The sequence below is a fragment of the Trachurus japonicus genome, chromosome 15 (genome assembly GCF_045865225.1).
Source record: "Trachurus japonicus isolate A0001 chromosome 15, Traja_1.0".
In the NCBI taxonomy this organism is placed as follows: Eukaryota; Metazoa; Chordata; class Actinopteri; order Carangiformes; family Carangidae; genus Trachurus; species Trachurus japonicus.
In genome coordinates, this window is record NC_140921.1 from 24,453,553 (window position 1) to 24,473,780 (window position 20,228).

Consider the following 20,228-nt stretch of genomic DNA (forward strand, 5'->3'; position numbering starts at 1 on the left):
ATCACCACAAAAGATACATAATTTACTATTCAAGAGAAATAACTTTACACATAATGCTCTGTTGCCATCATGTTTTCTGCATGTTCATATCAGATCCACATTACTAGTTTAGGCCATTGAAATCACTCAACATATCTTGGTGGTTTTAGCTCTGTATCAACTTTACATCAATTTATTATTGAAAAAACAAAACAAAAACAAAACAGAAACAGAAACCAGAAATTTCAGTGTTATCTCCCACTGAGCGAGCACAAATCCAAAATGTCTGTCACCACATTAAAATGAAATCTCACTGTGATTAAAACATTTCCCAGGTTCGTTATTCAGCCGTGGACGTGCTGAGCGGGTCTAATGTTAAGCAGGCAAGCAAATGGGTGTTAATGTGTGTGCGTGTGTGTCTTGCAGTCAGCGCTGAGGGCTAATTAACACACAGCAGTCTGCCTGACGAAGGCTAGCGTTAGCTGCCTTTAATTTATAGGAAACGAAGGTATGTATGAAAATTTATACTTCTCACTCGGAACTTGATTTAAGGGATTTCAGGGTGATGCGCATGAAGTCGGGCCGTGTTGGTATTTTGATAAACACCGTAAACGACGTGTTGGTCTCTCTCTGCTCCAGTTTTTGACAGCTGCCGTACACAGTGCGATATGATGCTACTACCATAACAGCTAACACTGTGTTTGTTAGCGAAGGATAAAAAAAAATAAAATTGCAAAAATGCATTTTGTTTATTTAAATAGGTTGTAGACCTCATTAGTTATCGTGGAAATTAGGCCAATCTTGCATTTATGGAGAAATTATTTGTTAAAATCATCGATCTTTCTCGCCTACATCTAACGTAGTCAAGCTAGCTAAAACGGCAAACCCGCTCATCGAGCTCGACTTTCAAAATAAAACTTTACAATATTTTCTGGATAGCTAATTCGGTTTTAAACTGAACATATACTATGCGACAGCAAACTTTTAATTAGTGACTGATGGTCTGTATTCATTATCAATCATATAACTCATGGCTCGAATTTCAAAACTATCGTTAATCTTTTTAAGAAGATTAATTTAAGTTAACTCACGTGATAAAAATTGTTATACAAAAATAGTTTTGCAGCGCTGTAAGATGAATTGTTCATTTCAGATTTGAGTCTGTTTGATGGTTTGGTAATGCTTGCTATAACTATAAATATCGCTTACGTTAACATTGTAAACAGCGTTGGAGGACATTGTTAGAGTAGAATAACCATTGAATTACATACGCCAAACCTTTTTAGGTACTTTTAATTTGAAAACAAAATCCAATACCGGAAATGAGTTGCTTAAAAGTGGCCGTGCCGTTGACGCAGGTCCTGTCAGATACCTCGCTAGCTAGCTGAGTGTGTTACTTGAGTCCGTTTTGTTTTGGAAATGCTACAGTGTGTCAAGTTCACCTGGCCGAAGTTTCGGTTCAAGTCCGGTCCAGACGCGTCTCGTTCACCTGTCAGCATCTGTGTAAGCGGACAAGAGCCAGAGTGGCTATGCCGGCTGATTCTGCTTTGCTAACTCTTGACACTGCATTGTATTTTTCTGCAGAGCCCAATTTAAAAGTGGCAAAGCAGCGCAGTGAATCATGAATCTGCTATGAAAGACTCAGGAGAACAACTGGGGCTTGTTTCGGTGCTGTCCGGGTCATTTCCAGTCACCAGGAGGATAAGCAAGGAAACCAAAGGAAGAAAATTGTCATTCCTGACTTCCTCATCGCCCTGACTTGTGTTGGACCTGGAGCTGAGGACGATATGGCCAGTCTACAACAGACTGACCTGTCATATGCGTGGGAAAAGTACATGGACTGTAGACTGCAAGGAGCGGATCTGCAGGTAGGTGCTGCTGGCAGACACTCACATGGCAGGAGCCAGGGTCATCCTTTACTTGGGGGGTCTCTGTGTGTGTTGGTGGTGATGCTTACTCCTCAGTTATATGGCTACAAGGCTGTGGTCCTGGATAAAGCCTGGAGATAGCTGACATTTAATTTGGAAAGGCTTGGACATAGTTATCTTGTTAATTTGATGGAGGAAAATGTACTTATTTCTCAGTTGCAAAACTGGTGATATTCAGTATTTAACTCATAAGGGTTCACAAAACAAAGAATAATATTTCATACAACTTTATTATTCCTCACTAGGATGTAATGATGGCTTATTGTACATTTAAACATTTTTATATAGCATAGTATTTGGTCGTCCTCAGGCCATCTGAACAGGGTGCTGGAGTTGGGATTAGTTTTCTTCGTTTCCAAGCTAAATAAAATGTTCTCTTAGCTCATATCATCCAACAATGGCAAACGTTGTTCGGATGCATTCTTTTACTATGCTCCTTTTCATTCAAGCTGTCTAAATTACTTTCCTGTCTTTGCCTCGGCTGTTCCACAGGGAGTTAGAGTGAGGAGAGCGTATTTCAAAATGCGCTTCAGTATTGGAGAGGTACAGAATAACGAATGTTGACATAGTGTACAGTGTTCATATTATTACACCACTTTAGATCCTTCAAAAAAGTAAAAAGAAAACATTTTAAAGAAACATACAGGGGGTTTGCATTAGCTTGTTTTAATAAGACTTACAAATCGAAGTCCAGTTGCCTTCAATTGTTTAGCATTAACCAACCTTCACCGGCATGTTTTAAAAAGACTTTCTCCATAGAAATGGAGAAAATTGTCGACAGACAGATAATTGTAGGGGGAGTAACCACAGAGCTGAGAGTCATGGCAAACATGTCATTCTGTTGTTGGACAACTGAGCAGTAGACATGATCCTGAGGTAATTTTTTTCCCCACATGCTGCTTGGGAAATGCTTTGAATCTCGCCTCTTCTCCGGTCCCCAAGCGCCATTTTTGAGCTTGAAATGCTGGAGAACTGATCGACAGCAGCACAAACACACTAGCAGCACCAGCAGTGAGTCACTGCACAGAGGTGGAGGCAGGTGTAAACCACAGATTGTTCATCATTAGTGTTGCGCAAGAGCACTTTCGTTCTTGCGCCGGCTTATCGCAGGAGTGAGTGGCAGTGGTTCTCAAATCTGTCAGGCCACTGCAGATCTTTTCACTCCCCTCCCGCTGTCAGAGAACCAACAGCAGCCGGATCACGAGACTTGGATTAGGATCGGACTGCAGGCCTCAGAGTGATCTGCCCCGCACACTCACACACACACTCACACACACACACACACATGCACACAAGGATGAGCTGATTTATCCATCATGGCGGTCCATTATTTTTGATTTATCATGTGCATCTTGTCCTTTAAAGACACACCTCCGATCGTTTGAAAGCTAATGAGTGCTGAGGAAGCCTGAAAGGTCTTTTCTTACTCTGAAATAATGGCTCCTTTCCTCAATTGTCTTCACGTCTGTGGTGGTGTATCACGCTCTGTTGCTTTGTTAATCATGTTGGTGTGCATTAGGATGTCAACTGTAGAAATGGTGCCCGGCTTGCTCTCAGTTTCCATGGAAATAACAACGCTGGGACTGCAGCAAACAAGCTCTGCCTTTCTATTAATGGTAACTTTTTACGTCACTTTTTGTTGCGACAACTCCCTCGGGACGACTGTGTTTTCTCCTCCACTTGTCACCTTTGCATTCATCAGAATACTGTGTGTGTGTGTGTGTGTATATGTGTGAGAGAGAGAGAGAGTGATGCAGAAAGATGGATGTGGAAGTGAGCCCATCTGTCCCCCCCCAGTTTGCTGATGCTGTAGCTCTCCCTTCTGATTGAATCTGAAGGGGACACTGTGACGGGCTGTCATGTCTGCATGTAAACTGTTGCACTGCCTGTATATGATATTACCACAGTTCAGTTTTGTCAGTGCTATCACTGGGCCTAATCTGACCTAAAGTGGCATCCCCTGGTCATTGCAGTCAGAACACACATGAACATGACAAAGAGACGGTAGAAGCTGTCCAGAGACTGAAAGATCCCTGTTTTAGGCCCATCAGACAGGAAGACTCTGCTCGGCTGTGTGTTATCACACTGTACAATGAAATTTATAGGGTGCAACCCCCCTCTCCTGCAGTAATCGATAAAGTACTGCAAAAAAAGTGTGGGAATACTGGTGCTGCAGCCTCTCCCTTTTCTCTACCTCCCATTTTTATTATCTGCATTCTCGTCTTATTTCTCATCTTTTCCTCTGCATCTCTGTAAGGATTCATCAGTTGCTGGTATTTCCGTCACTTATCCAGAGCACAATGACCAAGGCCAGTAAGTGAACTCATTACCCACATCATCACTATCATTGTGTGCTACCTGGCTGGCTCTGTGTGTAAAGGAGAGCATGGTTACGCGAGAGGTTATGGGTCAGTTTCTCATTTATTGCATTCATCCTTCTAGTAGCCATATATTCGCTGTACATTAATAGATAACAGCATTACCTGTATGGAGTCCACTATAATCCAAATTACTTTTCATATAACTTGTGTAGCATTTTAAGACAGCTTATTGGTATTGTAGTTTCAGTGTAATAGGATTATTGGCATTAAGCCTGTCTTTCCATTCTTCAGAACGACTTCCTTTTATGAGGAGCCAAAATGACAGTTTTATATGTTCTGCAACAAAGGAAATGTGCCATTGGCTCAAAGAACCTGTAGTGACACTTTCCATGCGGCCCAGTGTTTTTGTATCTTAATGAGCAGAGTCACTTCACAGAGCGGTTACCTGGCCAGGAGCCAAGCAAGAGACCAGGTTTTATTGCTGGGTTGTTTAGTTTCGTTATGAGAACACAGGATGTGTCAAAAAGTGAGATGTTAGGAGGACTTCTCTGTTTTGGTCCTGCGGTACGTCGGGGCTTCAGCTCAATGGTCTTTGCTGGTTCTGCTTCTTCTTATATTATGTTAAAATTAGGCAGCCTTCATATTGGACTAATGTCAACTCTGGTTGGATTCAGCTTTTCGCATAAAATTGGATGACACGTGGTTTTCCTGCAGGGCGATCTGACTCATCTTGTAAGTATCATTCTGTATCTACTCTGACAGCAGTCATGTTTTTGACAGTTTATAATCGTGACAGGCTGTATTGTAAGTGTCCATTGATCGGCTGTCACTTAATCTTTAGCAACAGATACTTAAATAAATATCAGTGATTGTCTGACATGGGACAACCCTGGTTTATATATTGCACTCACATTACTTGTCATTAGCTTTCAAAGCTCAGCTCTGTGCTTTACATTCCTTCTGTGGTAAAACCCTGAATCCTTGTCTAAAGAAGATTAAACTTGTCGAGCAAAGTATAAGGCAAAATGTAGTGAATACAAAGGAGGAAGATGGCAGTAGCAGTTCACTTTCATCCCTTTGGTTTATTATTTGAACTGAACAATGTGAGGTGCATCCTACTTTTTACCAACTAATTTTGGTAAAAGCTGCACTGTGCACATTATTACCTCCAATTTATTATCACAGACAATATCCTGTGTAGTTAGTCTAGAATTCAGATCAGCTGAAGTATGTATTACTGCTGTGGTTATCTGAAGCAATTAATGATAATGTGTTTAGATCTTACTCACCTAAGAGCATAGTAAAGTGGGAAATTTGTTTTGATAATTGGTCTCTCTTGTAAAGCTCATACAGCAGTCTCGTTAAAAATGAAAAAATATTCATTGTATTATTTCCATTTCATTTTGTGCATGGGCGACATCAAGTACAGCACTTTGATGGAAAGTGCTCTATAAATAAAATTATTATTATTTATCCAAGGATTTATTAAAATGCCTACATGTGCATTAATGCAGCCCTAGTTTATTTGTTGTTTATTGCATGTTTGTTCCAATATGTGAACAGTGTTGGTAATCTAAAGGCAGCAATGTTTCTCAGCCATGCAGTACCATGCTTTACCTGTGATTCATTATTTTTGAAGAATCACTGGACTAATAATCTTCCAGCTAACTCAAAATGAAACTGAAAATCCAGCCCATATTTGGACTGGATGTTTTCTCAGCAGTCATGTTTCCACGGTTGGTAATGCCTAACCTCAAGTGAAGCGGGAGGTTTGCGTCAAAGCTCCTCTTTCATAACTTGTTAACGCAAACCAATCACGGTCCACCTACTATGTCAAAATCACATTTACCACTAACAGGTTTCAGTCGGAGGAAGACAGACTGTGGAGGTTACAGGGCTGCTCTGCCATCACAGTAGTGTGATCAGTTTGTTTATTAATCCCACAGTAGTTTGTCATTAATACTCTAGAGTCTACACTTTTTTTAATGAATTTATCATGAATAATGTCTTTGCGCTTTACGTGAAATTTAAGTGCTATGGTCCAAAAAAGCACACTGTCCAGCTCTGACCATGATGTCTTGTGATCAACACACTACTTTGACTATTTTATTTCCAAGTAGTATGAGTTTAATGACTCCTGCTGTCTGACATTGTTTACCTTTACAAGAGTTGGCTTTCGCAGTCATGCTGTTTGGCCACACTGGTGTTTCATATCTGCATTCATTGTTCCGCTCTTAATTTCTACCTAACTCCTACTGGCTGTGGTGTGCAGACCCATTACAAACCATTGGCTGAATGGATGAATAATTCATCTCTCCAGTTCTGAACTGAGTCAGCTCTGTCTCAGCTTTTTTCCACCCAGTGCCATGTTATTAAGTCAGCTCTCTCCCTCAAAAATCTCTCAGGCCACTAGGGAAGACAAAGGCCAGGGCAGGCTTTTTGGATTGTAATTTTGACCAGCACTAGCTGGCACGCTATCTCTCTGTAATGAAAACAATGAAGCGGAGAGCAACACATTTTCATTTCCTGCCCAGTGGCTGTGCTTGGATAAAGGTCAGTGCGTGTGACAGTATGGATCTGACACAGAGAGAAACACAAACATGCTTTTTGAAGGTAGCCTCTTGACATTTTGCCGTGAGTGTTAATGGAAAAAAAAAAAAAAAGTTATTTGTAGTGTTGTGCAAAGCAGCTCTGCTCCCTGACTTATAGTTGGTGAGGAAATGCGGGACGTTAGGGGCTCCTCATGATGCTCATCACTCAAATGTCAAATTAGATCAGTAGGGATCTCAAACCGGAAAAAAACATTGCATAACCAACGCCCCATGTCCTCTCTCACGAGGAGAGGATCACATCGCTTTCACTGCCTCTGCCAAGTTGTATTCTACCCAATTATCCAAAGAGAGCTTGAGAGGAAAGTCTGTACCAGCATGGGTGACTCAGCCATCAGACTCCCATGACTAGGCCTCCCATGATCGTGGTGGATAAAGACACAGGTCACAGCCACTGTGTTCGTGCAATTATGGGAAATCCAGACTTTTGGTATTCTAGGATGCGTTCTTCTCATACAAACAAATGTGAGCGAATGTGATTTTCTTCTGAGATCCCCGTGACCAAATGCAATTGTCAGATGTGCTGTTTGTAGCTGAACCTGAGAGCGTGCATTCCCGGATCAGGAAAGATAAAGAACATTGAGTATTCACTGAATATTATTGAATTCAAACGTGCTTTTGAAAAAAGTTGTGCTGTTTCTGTTTCCCTTAAATGTCTCGGATAGTTCTCCATTGGTTGACCAACTCTTAACCATTAGCTGACAAGATGAAAATGTACAATTTGAAAACGTATAGAGCAGGCTACCCCCCATTTCAGTGTGCTGTGTATATAATAACAGTCTCTCTCATATATTCATATTTTAATAAACAGCCAGGCTTTCTAATGTAAAGGCAGAAATTGAATAACAGAACAAATTGAATCCTAAAGCGTTGTTCTATATGACCATGAGCAGTGTAAACCTCCTCCTCTGCTCTGAGCTGACCATCAGTGATGATAGTGATCAGCAGGGCCGTTGCTAGGAATTCTGGGGCCCCTGAAAGAATACTAAAGTGGGACCCTGACTTTTCCACTTTTTTTTTTAGACGTATTTTTTTTATTTAGCCTACTTTGTTTTGATGCTAATGCAGCATTGGTCAGGGTCTTATGCAGAATAATTCAGTCATACAAAGATTAGACCACTGGGGTTTTTGTGGGCCCTACTGGGCGCTGGGCCCTTAGAATTAGCATCACCTTTCTCTCCTATACAACGGCCCTGGTGATCACTGTCACGGTTTTCAGACCCCAAAGTAAAACAGGTCAGGCCTACCTCAGTCCTCAACACAGCAGAGCTTGTCTACCGGCTTCGACTCAGAGAGGTTACCGATGTCCCGGGATATTTTAACAGTCTGTAGGAATTAATTGGTCAAAATTCATTTTGCGCCGTCTAATTATGAACAACACTACTGTCAACAAATTGTAACATACGACTCAACATATGAGTGTCAAAAAGTGAAATCTGCTACTGCATGTGCAAACCACCCAGATTGCCTTTGTACATCCACATGACAACTGAACAAACAGAGAAGTTCATCAATGCAGAGGAGAGGTCAAAGCTTTCTTTTTGTTTACAGAACTGTGTTCTCTGAGCTTTGTGAACTCTTGATTTCCCTCCTAAGCTGCATTAATCAGTATTGGCAGTCTCTCCATTATCAAATCACCCCAGCTGGTTTGTGCCGAGTGCATTGTAATATTGGATTAAAGCCTCGGAGGAAAAAACAACCCCGTTGCCGGGAAATTAGTGTTATCGTGAACCACTCGTTTCTCTGTCCCATATGAGAAATCCAGCCACAACAGGTACACTGATAACACAAGGACAACCCAAGTTTTTTTGTTCTTCTAGATACTAATTTTGGTAGATTAATTTTAATAAACTGAGTGCACAGCTCGACCACAGCTCTAGGGCTTATTTATTAAGCTAATAACGGGTTTGGCAATCTTGAGGCTTTGATTTCCTGCCAGTAACTTCCTCCTATTTATCTTTGCTCTCAACTGTTGCTGCACTTGTTTCTTTCACCTTTATGTTATTGTCAGCTTTCATGTTTTACCCCTGTCCTCTCCTGTCTCTCATAAGCCATGCATTTCTTTTTCTTCCTTTTCCCCGTCTCCTGTGTGTGATGTTGTCCAGCCCCCTGGTATGCAGTGACTCCCACCCACCCATCCCCTCTCTGCTTTGGTGAGTTTTTGCCTCAGCTGTTGAAGTGTCATCCTCTCTGCCCCTCTTTGACCCCGGTGAGTGTGGTCAACTCTGCATCTTCATCACCTGGAGCATAACATTATCAGGAAGCTTGACAGCATCTCGTAGCCCCATGACAAACCAGGAATGCATAATCACTAGTTACATCTCATTTTCAAGACCATTCATAGTGATAACAAGAAACATAAAAACAAAGCTTGTGTTGAGTGTTATGTCTCGGAAAGGAAGGGAGGAAGGAAGTTGACTCATCAGTCTTGGGTTTGCCTGTCCTACCATGACAGTTAGCACCAGAGGCTCAGACACCTGAATAACTGATTTGAAAGTTTCACTCACGGGGGAGTGAGAAAATCAGTTTCACAAACCTACATAGTGGTCTTTGCTGTTTTAGTGCATGTAAGCTATGAACAGGAAATGGTAAACACATGTTAATTAAATGAAGCCACATTTACTCTTAAAGTGTTGATTTATATAACTCTGTTTCTATTTTTGTCACTCTCTGATTCTGTGTATGTTATGCTAATAGATTCCATAGCTGAATCTTTGTCGGAGTGTGTGTCAGTGCTGCTGAATGATTCGCTGTGGTGTCGTGTCACTCTGACATAACTCTGTCTGTTGCACAAAGATTTTACTGTATCCAAATTAAATTTCTATGAAGTTATTCTACCACTGCTTTTTGTGGGGAATTCAATCGTGCAAACTAATACTGGGATGCAAATAGCACATGTGTATTAAAACATTGTGATCTTTGGTGACTATGATCCAGGTTGCCTGTAAACCTGGGTGGTAACTAGGGCTTTGACATTTGCCCCCAAAAATTATATTCGAACTTCGTTTGTTTATTAATATTAACATTCGAATATAATCGAATATTTAAAGCAGATATCAGTGGCACGGCCGTTTCGGCTAATGCTGTGTTCAAGGCAGGCTTTTGAAACCGTAAGTTACAGCTTCAAGTCACAACTACGACTTGGTAGCGTTCCAGGTAACCCGTAGCTCGTGTTTTTTACCGTCCTGTTGTCTGTGAAAGTTCCCTATAACGGCCACTCGTAACTTCCGACCCGTGAACTCGTACCAGATCGAACTGGTATGACTTCACAGGAAGGAAAAACACAAAGTACGAGTTTCCTTGAACGCACCATGAGTTAGCAGCCCCCGCCCTTGTCAGGCATCAATTGGTCCTCGTGCTACGTCACCACATTCACGCGCATCCCTTGGCTGCACACACAGCCCTTCATGCCGTTCTCTCCCCTCATTGGATAACACTTGTATCCCACAAGGAAAATTTTCTCCTCGGGTTACAGCAGAGCAGAGTGACGGAGAGACTCGTGTTTAGGCTGAAATACTTCATGTAAGTGATTGCTGACGGAAAATAGGACTATTTAGGACTTATATTAACAAAAACATTCCACTGATATCTGCTTTAATAATGATAAATATTTTGACCCCCCCCCCCCCCCGCGCGATCGGACTGTATAAGTTCCGCTTTCACTGTTGTCATGCATGTGCTCTTCTCTGTGTGTGTGTGTGTGAATGCCAATGAGATGAATGAACGGATGACATGCAGCGGTGGTGTATTTGCGACAATTAAAAAAAAAAAACCGGCCCGCCACTCCTAAATGAATGTAGAGGAAACACTGTGTATATTTCAGCTTCTCCCTCTGTGGTTTGTATATAGGCTATCTATGGTCGCACTCGCAGCCTTTACTCCGCCATTGTTTATCAGTGTAGAAGTGTGAACAGGCGTCAGGCGCTAATGACTTGATAACGTCATCAGTACAGGAGCCCCAGGTGATCAATGCTCATGAGCTGCGTTTCACAACTTCAACAGGCTGAGAAAAGCCTTGAATCTGGATTGAAAATTTAATTTTCACACATTTACCAAAAATAATGCTTATTACAGATTCGAATATTTAGAGCTGCCCTAATATTCGTTCGAATATCACTTTTTTTTTTAATTATTTGAATTATATTCGAATAACGAAGTTCGATGTCAAAGCCCTAGTGGTAACCGAGTCTGTGTTTTCTTTTTTTCTATTCTTTTTTTGTAAACAAAGTTTATGTCTCCATGCAGTGTTCTGTTCACTCACCAAACTGGATTTTCTGTTTCCTTGACATCTATGTTGAATGCATTGCCCTCCTCATAAAACATCTGTAAAGACAATGTTTTGAATATTTTAAGTTTGTTAGGAGTCTTCTTCTTGACAGCCTTTTCAACACTTGTTTTGGCATTGCAGCCACCAACTCTTAATTAGTAGAACAGCGTGGAACAGTCACATGGTGAGATGGATAACACATGTATTTTTAAAGGTGTAAGTAAAACGCATATCTGCCAAATGTCATCTTATTCTAACAAATCTAACTTTCTAAGGGTGTGTTAGATCACTTTTTGGTAGCATCTCATGTGAAGGAGGGGGGGGGTATTTTATTAGTTTTCTTCATTGGCTGAACCACAACCGCAGGGCCGGCCCTATAAATGTGTTTCACCACTGGTCAGTTGAATGCCATGTGACTGAGTGATACAGTTACACCATTGGTCAGCAGGTAGTGTTGGAGCTTCCTCATCGGTCATTGCTCTTTTGAAATGATCTCAAGCAAACAGTGTTGTCATCCTGATTTCGTGCAGAAAATATGAAGAACAATGAAAATGGTGCAAGAGAAAGTGGATGCTAAGATTAAAGATGGACTGACAGTGTGGTCCTAGTGGTGGGATGAAAGTGTATATTTAGGTTTTTGAAAGCAGTTTGATTGCAAGATTGAGATGAAAGCTACATAGTAACTTTATGTAGCAACAAATGTAGCAAATTTTGGGACAAATTTGATCAGCTAGAGGTCTGCGGGGGTATGCCCCTTCTTGCTGACTGACAGTTGATGTGAATGAACTTCTTCATACATGAATAAGCTCATAAAGCAAATGTATACGGTCTGTGTGTATGTCGAATGACACTGCATGTATAAAAACAGGACTGTTTGCAGCAGCTTGTAGATGGCATGAATAAACTGCTGGTAACAGTTAGTCGTAATGGGCCGGGTTTTATGCTTGTTCAGTTGCCTGACAACAGAAACAGAAAAGGGAAGATAAGAGCAGCTTTGTTGGGAATTTGGCTGAATTAAAGTTCTGTATACAGTATGCGAGCACAGAGAGAACAACATCAAGGAAGAGCTGAAACCGGCTCACATTAGGCAGAACGCAAGTAGCCAACATTGTGGGTCAGGCATATACCAGCTCTTGAATAAATACAAGGGTCTTTATAGAATAAATTGTATAAAGAGCTGTGATTGATACATTTTTTAAGGACAGGCTAAGATAATCTTTGCCTTAAGATTCTGGACTGAAAGCTTGTAGTTATTCAGGTATGGACACCTGAAATGAATTTGCCTTTGCTTCAAAGATTTATACATTTTCAGTTGTACAGTGAACCTACAGGCTGGAAAGTTTCCCTTTATATTCTTCCCCTACCCTCCAAATTCAGTGAACTTTATGTATTGATCGTTTTCTGCTGTCCTGTCAGTATCCTGTCCATCAGGACCTGCCTTTGCGGGTCAGCCCGTGTGTAATGTGATTGGCACTGCAAGATGTCTACTCTTTGGCTTTGTGACCCAGACACACAGCACAGCCACATCAATCTGGGATCAGTGTTGCATGAATAAATCCAGTCGGTGATGTCAGAATAGCAGAGACGTAACGGTAGCTGTGCTGTGGATGAAAGGGATGGCAGGAGTCAGACTGTTAGAAGATCACACACCTCTGCCGGGAAGAATTAACACACTACCCTGGAAGCAGTAATGGCGTTAAAAGCGGTCAGTTGGCCTGTCTTGCTACTGTTTAGAAAGTGCTGATTGTCTCAGCAGCTCTGGTGGTGAGAGAGGCTTTGGTCTGTGGTCAGGCCTGTGACAGCACTGTGACAAAGCTGGTTTCATTTATATGGTCTTCCCCAGATTCAGAGACTCTTAATTACTTTCATTGCCGATTGTGATCCTAAAATTTAATACAGTATGCTCTCCACCAGGCTATCGGAAGTAATGAGGCCTGATTTTAAAAAATGAGCTTGAGGAGTTTGTTCAAAGATAAAATATAAATGACTTGTGGTCTGGGGACTGAATTATTTTGTCATTTTAATTTCTGAGATGTTTGAAATAGGGATGCCCCACTTGATGGGCCACCGATTATTATCAGCTTCTTCTCATTAATAATACATGATTATTGATGATACTTAAAACCAAACACCTACTGTATACTTGATATTCTTGTGTCTGCAGCTGAGAGAAGCACTGCGACTCGTCTAGTTTAGCCTCAACTCCCACCTTGTTTACTGCACTCATGTGTGACAGGCCACCATAACAAAACAAGATGTCAGCCATGTGGAACCTTCACAGAGTGTGTGACATAGGCCATCTACAATGCATGGCAAAAAATGATCAATATTGGCTGTGGATCGGCCAATTTCACTTGTAGATGATCAGTGTCTGCTGCAAAAGACCTTTATTGGGCCATCTTTTTGGCCAGGTCACAGTGCTTTTTGTATCAGTAGTCTAGACAGGAGGGATAGCATAAAGACTTCTAGCACTATATCAGATGAATCAATATTGGAGCAATAGTTTCATGTAATAACATTAGTGGCGGTTACATCACATTCTAATTGACTAACTGTCAAGTATAACATTATAAAACATAAAATCATTGACAGTAATGTTATAATGGGTCGTCACATGAAAGGCTAATGCTTCTCTGTAGTGCATATTCATTTCAATTCATCTTCATGTAATTGTAAGTAATAATCTGTGTTTGATTTATGTTGCTCCTCCTGTGTGTCTCTTTTATCAGGTCAGCCTTCAGAGTCTGGAGAACTTCCTCTGTCTCTTCCACTATGTGCAGCATCATCCAAACAACACCACCAAAGATGCACTGAAATTCTGGTAGGTCTCATTATTATTTCAGCTTCTCAAATGTACTGCAATGGATGTTTTGTCTCACTTAGGGTGGGGAAAACTATTATGAACTCCAGCCCAAAAAACTATGTTCACTCAGCACCTTAATTACGAAACAGAACATTATGGGAGGTATAGTTGGTAAAGAGTACAATGAATAATGTTCCATCTCAAGTGTGTTGCTGTCTTACATAATCAAAGAATATTGATCAATTTTTAAACCTTTTATAGGACAAACAGAGGTGACATAAGCCTGAGTGGATAAATGAGATTAATGCCAGTCGTGACATGAGCTAGTTAGTAACCACAGCTGTTTTAGTCTTAACCAAAGAAAGGTAAGTGGGAGATTTATGTTCATCATTTTTATGTCCCACCATTATTATGGGGGTTGCAGACATTATGTAATCATGGTGCATTAGCTTTTGGTATACCTTGCTGCATAGATTTACATACTGATGAGGAAAATCGTGGAACATTAGGCACCTCAAGTACCTCTTGTTTGTGTTCTGTTCAGAGTAAATAAGTCACTCACATACACACACACACACACACACACACACACACACACACACACACACACACACACACACACACACAACCTACCATCAAGTGAGTGCATTTGCATTCATGAGCTATGTGTTCCCTCAGCTGAAAAGTGATTAGTTTCAATGAGGTTTTGGTTAAAATGTCTGCTTTTATCTGCATTAATTAAACCCTAAGCAAACATGTAGAAGGAGTTGGATCGCAATGGGTTTTTTAACATAATCTTTGTCATTTTCCACAAACTCTCCTATCCTTCGGCACAACACACAATTTGTAATTTTAAATTGTAGATTTGCAAACATATTTGCAATTAGTTTGTTTTAAATTACCAGTTTGTAAATGTGTTTGTTTAGAGCTTCCTTTTAATTTCATGAAGACTGTGTGAGTGATGGTAATGATTGAGCAACATGAATACAAGTTAAACCTAACATTGCTTATGAATTCCACGGTTGTGTAAAACCTTTAAAAACAGTGTTGATTTACTGATCTCATCTGGACAGAACATCCATCAATCTCAGAAAAATGTTTCAATCAAAATAATATATTGATATATTAATGTACGTATCCAGGTGCCATTTGCAAATGTCCATCACAGCTCATTGGAGTTCTGAGTGACAGATTTAAATTGATTAGACAAATGGAACGAGCAGCCCTGCAGCACGGCACTCCTCTCCACACTGAATAATATCACTCCAAATATACAACTGGTGTGTGCACACCCTTAATCCTGTATTGTTTGCAGTAGAAACAAACATAGTATATTGATGCAGTTAATCATGTGGATCAACCATGTTTGCCTTGGTACCATTATAGCTCTTGGATACACAGGAACCCCACTGATAGACACCGCAGTTGAACCCTTATAAGAGCAGGGGCCATGCTCACCCAGGCAATATTTGAATGTTTCCCTTGCTGAAAGTGTCCTTTACTTTCTAATGGAAGCTTTTGTCCCTCACCAAAAGGCACTGAGCTCAGTAGAGCCTCTACTGAATACATAACTCAGTTGGAGTGAAGAGCATCATAATAATTGGCCGGAGGGGAAAAGGAGTTTGAGTTCTGCTGGAAAGAGAGGCCTTTTTGCAAGAGTATATTATGGAAAGCACAATCACTGTTTAGTTAGGCTTCTCCACATGTACATGAGTGTTTCTTAAAATGGATGTTTTCCTCCTCCTGCACATGTTTCTTTTGTTTGTTTTTTATAAAGAAAGTCTTATCTCCTTGTAAAGCAAAGGATCTATTTGTTAATATTTCACATTTATACCACAGGGAACCTGGTGATAATATTAATGAGGTGATTTGTTTGTTTTGTCTGATGAAGCTGGCAGCTGGCGGTAACACTTGCAGTCTTTCCCACAAAATTCAATTTTCTTTGAAGCTGGCCAGGTGGCTTTTGTTGTTATTTGATAACGCTGTATATAAGGTATGAATAGCTCGATTGCTTAATGTGGTGTCGAACAAATATCTCGGGAGCCAGGACAATCAATCTGATAAGGGAAAGTTTACACTGAACTGAAATCAGTTTTGAACCATTTGAAATAGTTAAAACGGTATATAGAAAATCAACATGTCCATGTATGGGAAATACTGACTTCTAATCTATATTGACCCACTGATGTCATGAGTTAATTACTGTTAGGGAAAATGTTATGTCTTCTTTGATATGTTTATGGTGCAATATGGTTAGTTTGATCCAAGCTTATCTCTCAGTCCAGGTTCATCCTAACTGTGTCTTGGCTAATTGTTAACTAGTCAAACCTGATTAAAGAGCACCATGATGAAATGATTCAGGTATGGTGAAGTCCCACTGTGCCTTATTCACTGATAAAAGACAGTTGACTTTCCCTTCTGCGCAATATTTCTGTAATTTTAACAGAATGTAGTGTTCCTATCCTTGTATTAATATATCTAATCCTAACCCTCATTTCACCACAGTTCAACATGCTTTATTAAAGAGTTGAAAACAATTGTGATCATGTGCTAGTTTTGCAGGGATGTGGACAGACTCCTTGATAGCATGTCCAAGCCTTTTAGATATGCATCTGACCTGTTTGACAGTGACCTGTGACCTAAATAGACTCCATTCAGTAGGCAGCCATATTATCACCCTGACTAAAGCTGAATTATCACAGTGAACCTGAATTTTCACTGGGGTTACAGAGTATCACCAAATACTAGTCGTTTCAGGAAAAGGAAGAAGATTCAATATAACCTGGGTTGGAAATGTCTCTATAACTTTGGTGATCAGTATGAACTGAGTATGAAGTCGTATTACGTGAGACAAAGTTCTTCACGCACATAAAACAAAAACTATAACAACCAATTTTCTTGGAATCATTACTTTTTTATACCTTAAGTTAAATTCGGTGCTGAAGTGTTGTGGTGCAGGTTGTTAGGGGCCTTTGGAGGGTTCTCAGAGATGTCTGAAGAATATGAGATGTGTATATGAGCCTTTATAATATATGGGCTTCAAGGGCTAAGATGATGAAGTACTGCAATTGGTTTGTTTAAGATGCGCCTGTCTCCTCCTTCCATCAACTTCAAAGGCCGTCTTCCTCTTCCATATTGTACCTTTGCTTGCTGCTTATGTAACCATATTCTTTTCATTACTGCTGGAGAACGGCAGCTCTTCTTTTGATTTGTTTTTCATTGACATTCGGTATCATCAGATGTATTCCAGATACTGTGTGAATATATTTTGCGTTCATGTTTGATTTAAGTCTCAATAGTACTTGTCGAAGGTAAATCAATACAGAGAAGAAAAGGCATAGAGATAGAGAGAAATCTTTTAACATAATGTGGCAGATGCACCTCATTTTTTTTGTGAAAACAAAATCAGACCTGTGGGACGTTACATTGTTCTTTTTAATTTTTATCAGTGTGAAACAAATGGCCCATTTTATGATTGAAAAAAAGTTGTTATATTGTGCATTAAATTAGATTAAATTAAATGTCTCTCTTTTCAACTATTCCTGAGGTTTGTTTGCAAAGTATATGGTCTAACTTCGTAGTGCCATGTCACAGTTAAGCATGGCCATTTTCAGTGTGTATCTCACTGCACTGTTTCAATAGTAATAGTAATAGTACTTAAACTCGCTTCGTATGTATCTATGTGGTAGAAACTCCTCAGGGACTGCGTTACAAAAGTAAAATTCAGATCTTAGTGTAGTGAAAATGTCTTGGAAAATACCATTTATAATAACGTTTTAGCCAATTATTTTTTGGAAACCTTTTGGTCACAATTAGAACTAAGAATAGAACTGCAATAAATAAAAGAGGTAACATCAAATGCAAAAAATGACATGGTTTGTGAATCGTTTTATACACATTTTTATAGAATTAGTTTTGACAGATTTACTGGTTTTGGAAACCTTGCGATGTTAATGAACGACAAGAATAGAATTAGGAATTATAAAATAATAGAGTTTAAATCAACTATTGTGGGTTTGGAATTCATGGCGATACAAGTTAATTTAAAAAAAAAAAATTCCCAAAACGGTTGTTGTAGTGGAGAGTACAAAGGCGGTTTCTGTGAATGATGGTTGATTGTGGAGGTCTCGCACTGGGCCCTGGGGGCTTGCCAGTGTTCCCAAGGCCAGTCCCCTTGCCATGTGACATCACATGCTTTCATGTGATACGCTGATCTGCCTGCGAAACTGGAAAGCTTCCATTTGAAATTCCAATTTAATGGAATTTGTGCTGCAGAACAGAAAATTCAGTCAGCAGTCGTGTGAGGAGGTATGCAGATACAGGCAGTGGAGCTGCAGTCAGGCTTGGAGCAAACACAAGATGATTGGAATGAGACTGTTTGGCCCAGTAACATTTGGTAAGATGATAATCATCCTATGCTATAGAGACGGGTTTCTGAAATTAATGTTTGTTCTTTTGAAATGAGATTCCTGATGTAGACCTTGTTATCTCAGTTCTCCAGTGCCTCACTACGTCCAGAGTTGGTCTGGACCACAGCAGCACCTCAACCACAGAACTGTAAACATGTAAAAGTGAACACTAAATAATTTGGTTACGGTCTGATGGAATGAGTTACGGCTCCGACTTTATGGCATGAATACTGACAAATTCACGTCAAGCTGTGTTCTTGGGATTGTCCTGTAAACGGAGAGTGTGTCTTCAGGGGTCGCAGGACAGACGTGCGAGGTGTGTCTCCTGGTGAGAGCTACACTTACAGTGGGGGACTCTTAGAGCAACATGTGGTAGTGGCAGGCACAAGCACGCTAGCTTGGAGTCGTGTGTGAATGCTCTTGGCAGCAGAGGTCAGTTTTCTTAGTCCCCCTCAAGCTACATGAGTGTAGATCGTAAGGATTGATGCTAACCTGTATCAGATCAATAAATGCTCTGGTCTTTGCTTATTAAGATGGACTTTGCTAGAACGACCTGGTTCACAGTGTCTTAGGCTTCACCCACCTCACATTACGTCAGTATTCAGCTATTTTCAGTGACGTGATCCTAAGAGAATGGTTAATCCGCTGTTTTCTTGCGCTGCCCATTATTACAGATAATCCCACACAAATTTCAGTGTATTTTTCTCTCAACTTCTTTTTCTTTACTTTTTTGGAAATAACTCGCATTAGACAATCACACTACCACCTCAGCATAACTTTGGCCAAATGTGTTGTTTGTGCAAACCAAGTGAGTACTAAAACTATTTAGAGAAACCAAGAGATGTGCTATATCTGTATCTGCGTCTTACTGTTTTTTTTTTCTTTTTGATAATGCTTTTTTTTTTTTAAACAGATTTTATCTCCCAAGAGATTGAATTCACTGGAACTCCTTAGGATTCATTAACACCAGCATACCTTACATAAATCTGTTTAGCTTACTTTAACTGGCAGGGAATGTCTCTGTTAAAGTTTAAACAGGAAGACGCTGCTAAGTGTGTTGTTTTCCTTGTATTTTTAAAGGGGCAATTTGTCTTTTTAGGTCTATGAAAATGGTCTCTCAACTTGACATTTTCATTTACACTATAAATTAAAAAAAACAAAACATATAGGGATGCAAAAATGAGCCCATTTGATTTCTGCTTATGTGGGATACTCCTAACCCTACAAAGTATTTTGAGTGTGTGTGTGTATTGATACACACTGTGTTCAATGTTCTTCTGTTATAGCTCAGACATGAGTGGGGCCAGTAACACACTGGCGAGGGAGTTCCTGACTGATGTACATCAACTATGCAGCGCAGTGGCCCAGAGAGCGGAGGCACGGGAGGAAGATGAAGAGGAGAGTCACATGGTGGCACTGGGCGAGTACCTGGTCCGTGGACGGGGCTTCCTCTTACTCAGCACCCTGGACTCCATCATTGACCAGGTAGGACGAGCTGGCTTCATTCATCCTGTCTCTTGAGGCCAAATCGCGTGTGTGTGTGAGAGAGAATTTATATTGTGATTTTGCACTAGGGTTAGGGTTAGGGCTGTGAATCCAATTTTGATTATGTGCACTTAAAGGACAATTCCGGGCAAATTCAACTCGGGGATGTATTTTCCTATCATTTTAGGTCTAAAAGAAGGAATCTGAAGATTTTCAGTTTAATTGCTCCTGTTTTGCGGTAGTTGTGTCTGTCCCCGCATCGCCACGGCAGCGGTGAATGGGAGCGGATGGAAGTTCCGCTGCTTAGGCTGTTTACATCCCTCAAATCCGCTTTTTTTTTTCCACAGACAGCGTCAGATGGCTACTCAAACATACACCGAGAATTTACTTCAAGCAAGCCGACATGTTTGTAAAACTAGATCTAATT

At 40.4% G+C, this 20,228-nt stretch overlaps 1 protein-coding gene across 5 annotated transcripts in view; it reads left to right on the forward strand.

The window, feature by feature from the left end:
- Nucleotides 1–391: 391 nt before the first annotated feature.
- lyst (lysosomal trafficking regulator) overlaps nucleotides 392–20,228 on the forward strand; it is a 63,103-nt gene continuing 43,266 nt past the window's right edge. For 3 of the 5 annotated variants that reach the window (XM_085800686.1, XM_085800689.1, XM_085800687.1), the window contains exons 1-3: nucleotides 1,358–1,847; nucleotides 13,834–13,925; nucleotides 19,603–19,801. In XM_085800686.1, the coding sequence (XP_085656812.1) occupies nucleotides 1,767–1,847; nucleotides 13,834–13,925; nucleotides 19,603–19,801 (372 nt within the window). In that variant the 5' untranslated portion in view covers nucleotides 1,358–1,766. Of the gene's footprint in view, nucleotides 488–1,327; nucleotides 1,848–13,833; nucleotides 13,926–19,602; nucleotides 19,802–20,228 lie in introns of those variants that run through there. The other 2 variants (XM_085800688.1, XM_085800690.1) reach the window with 2 other exon arrangements.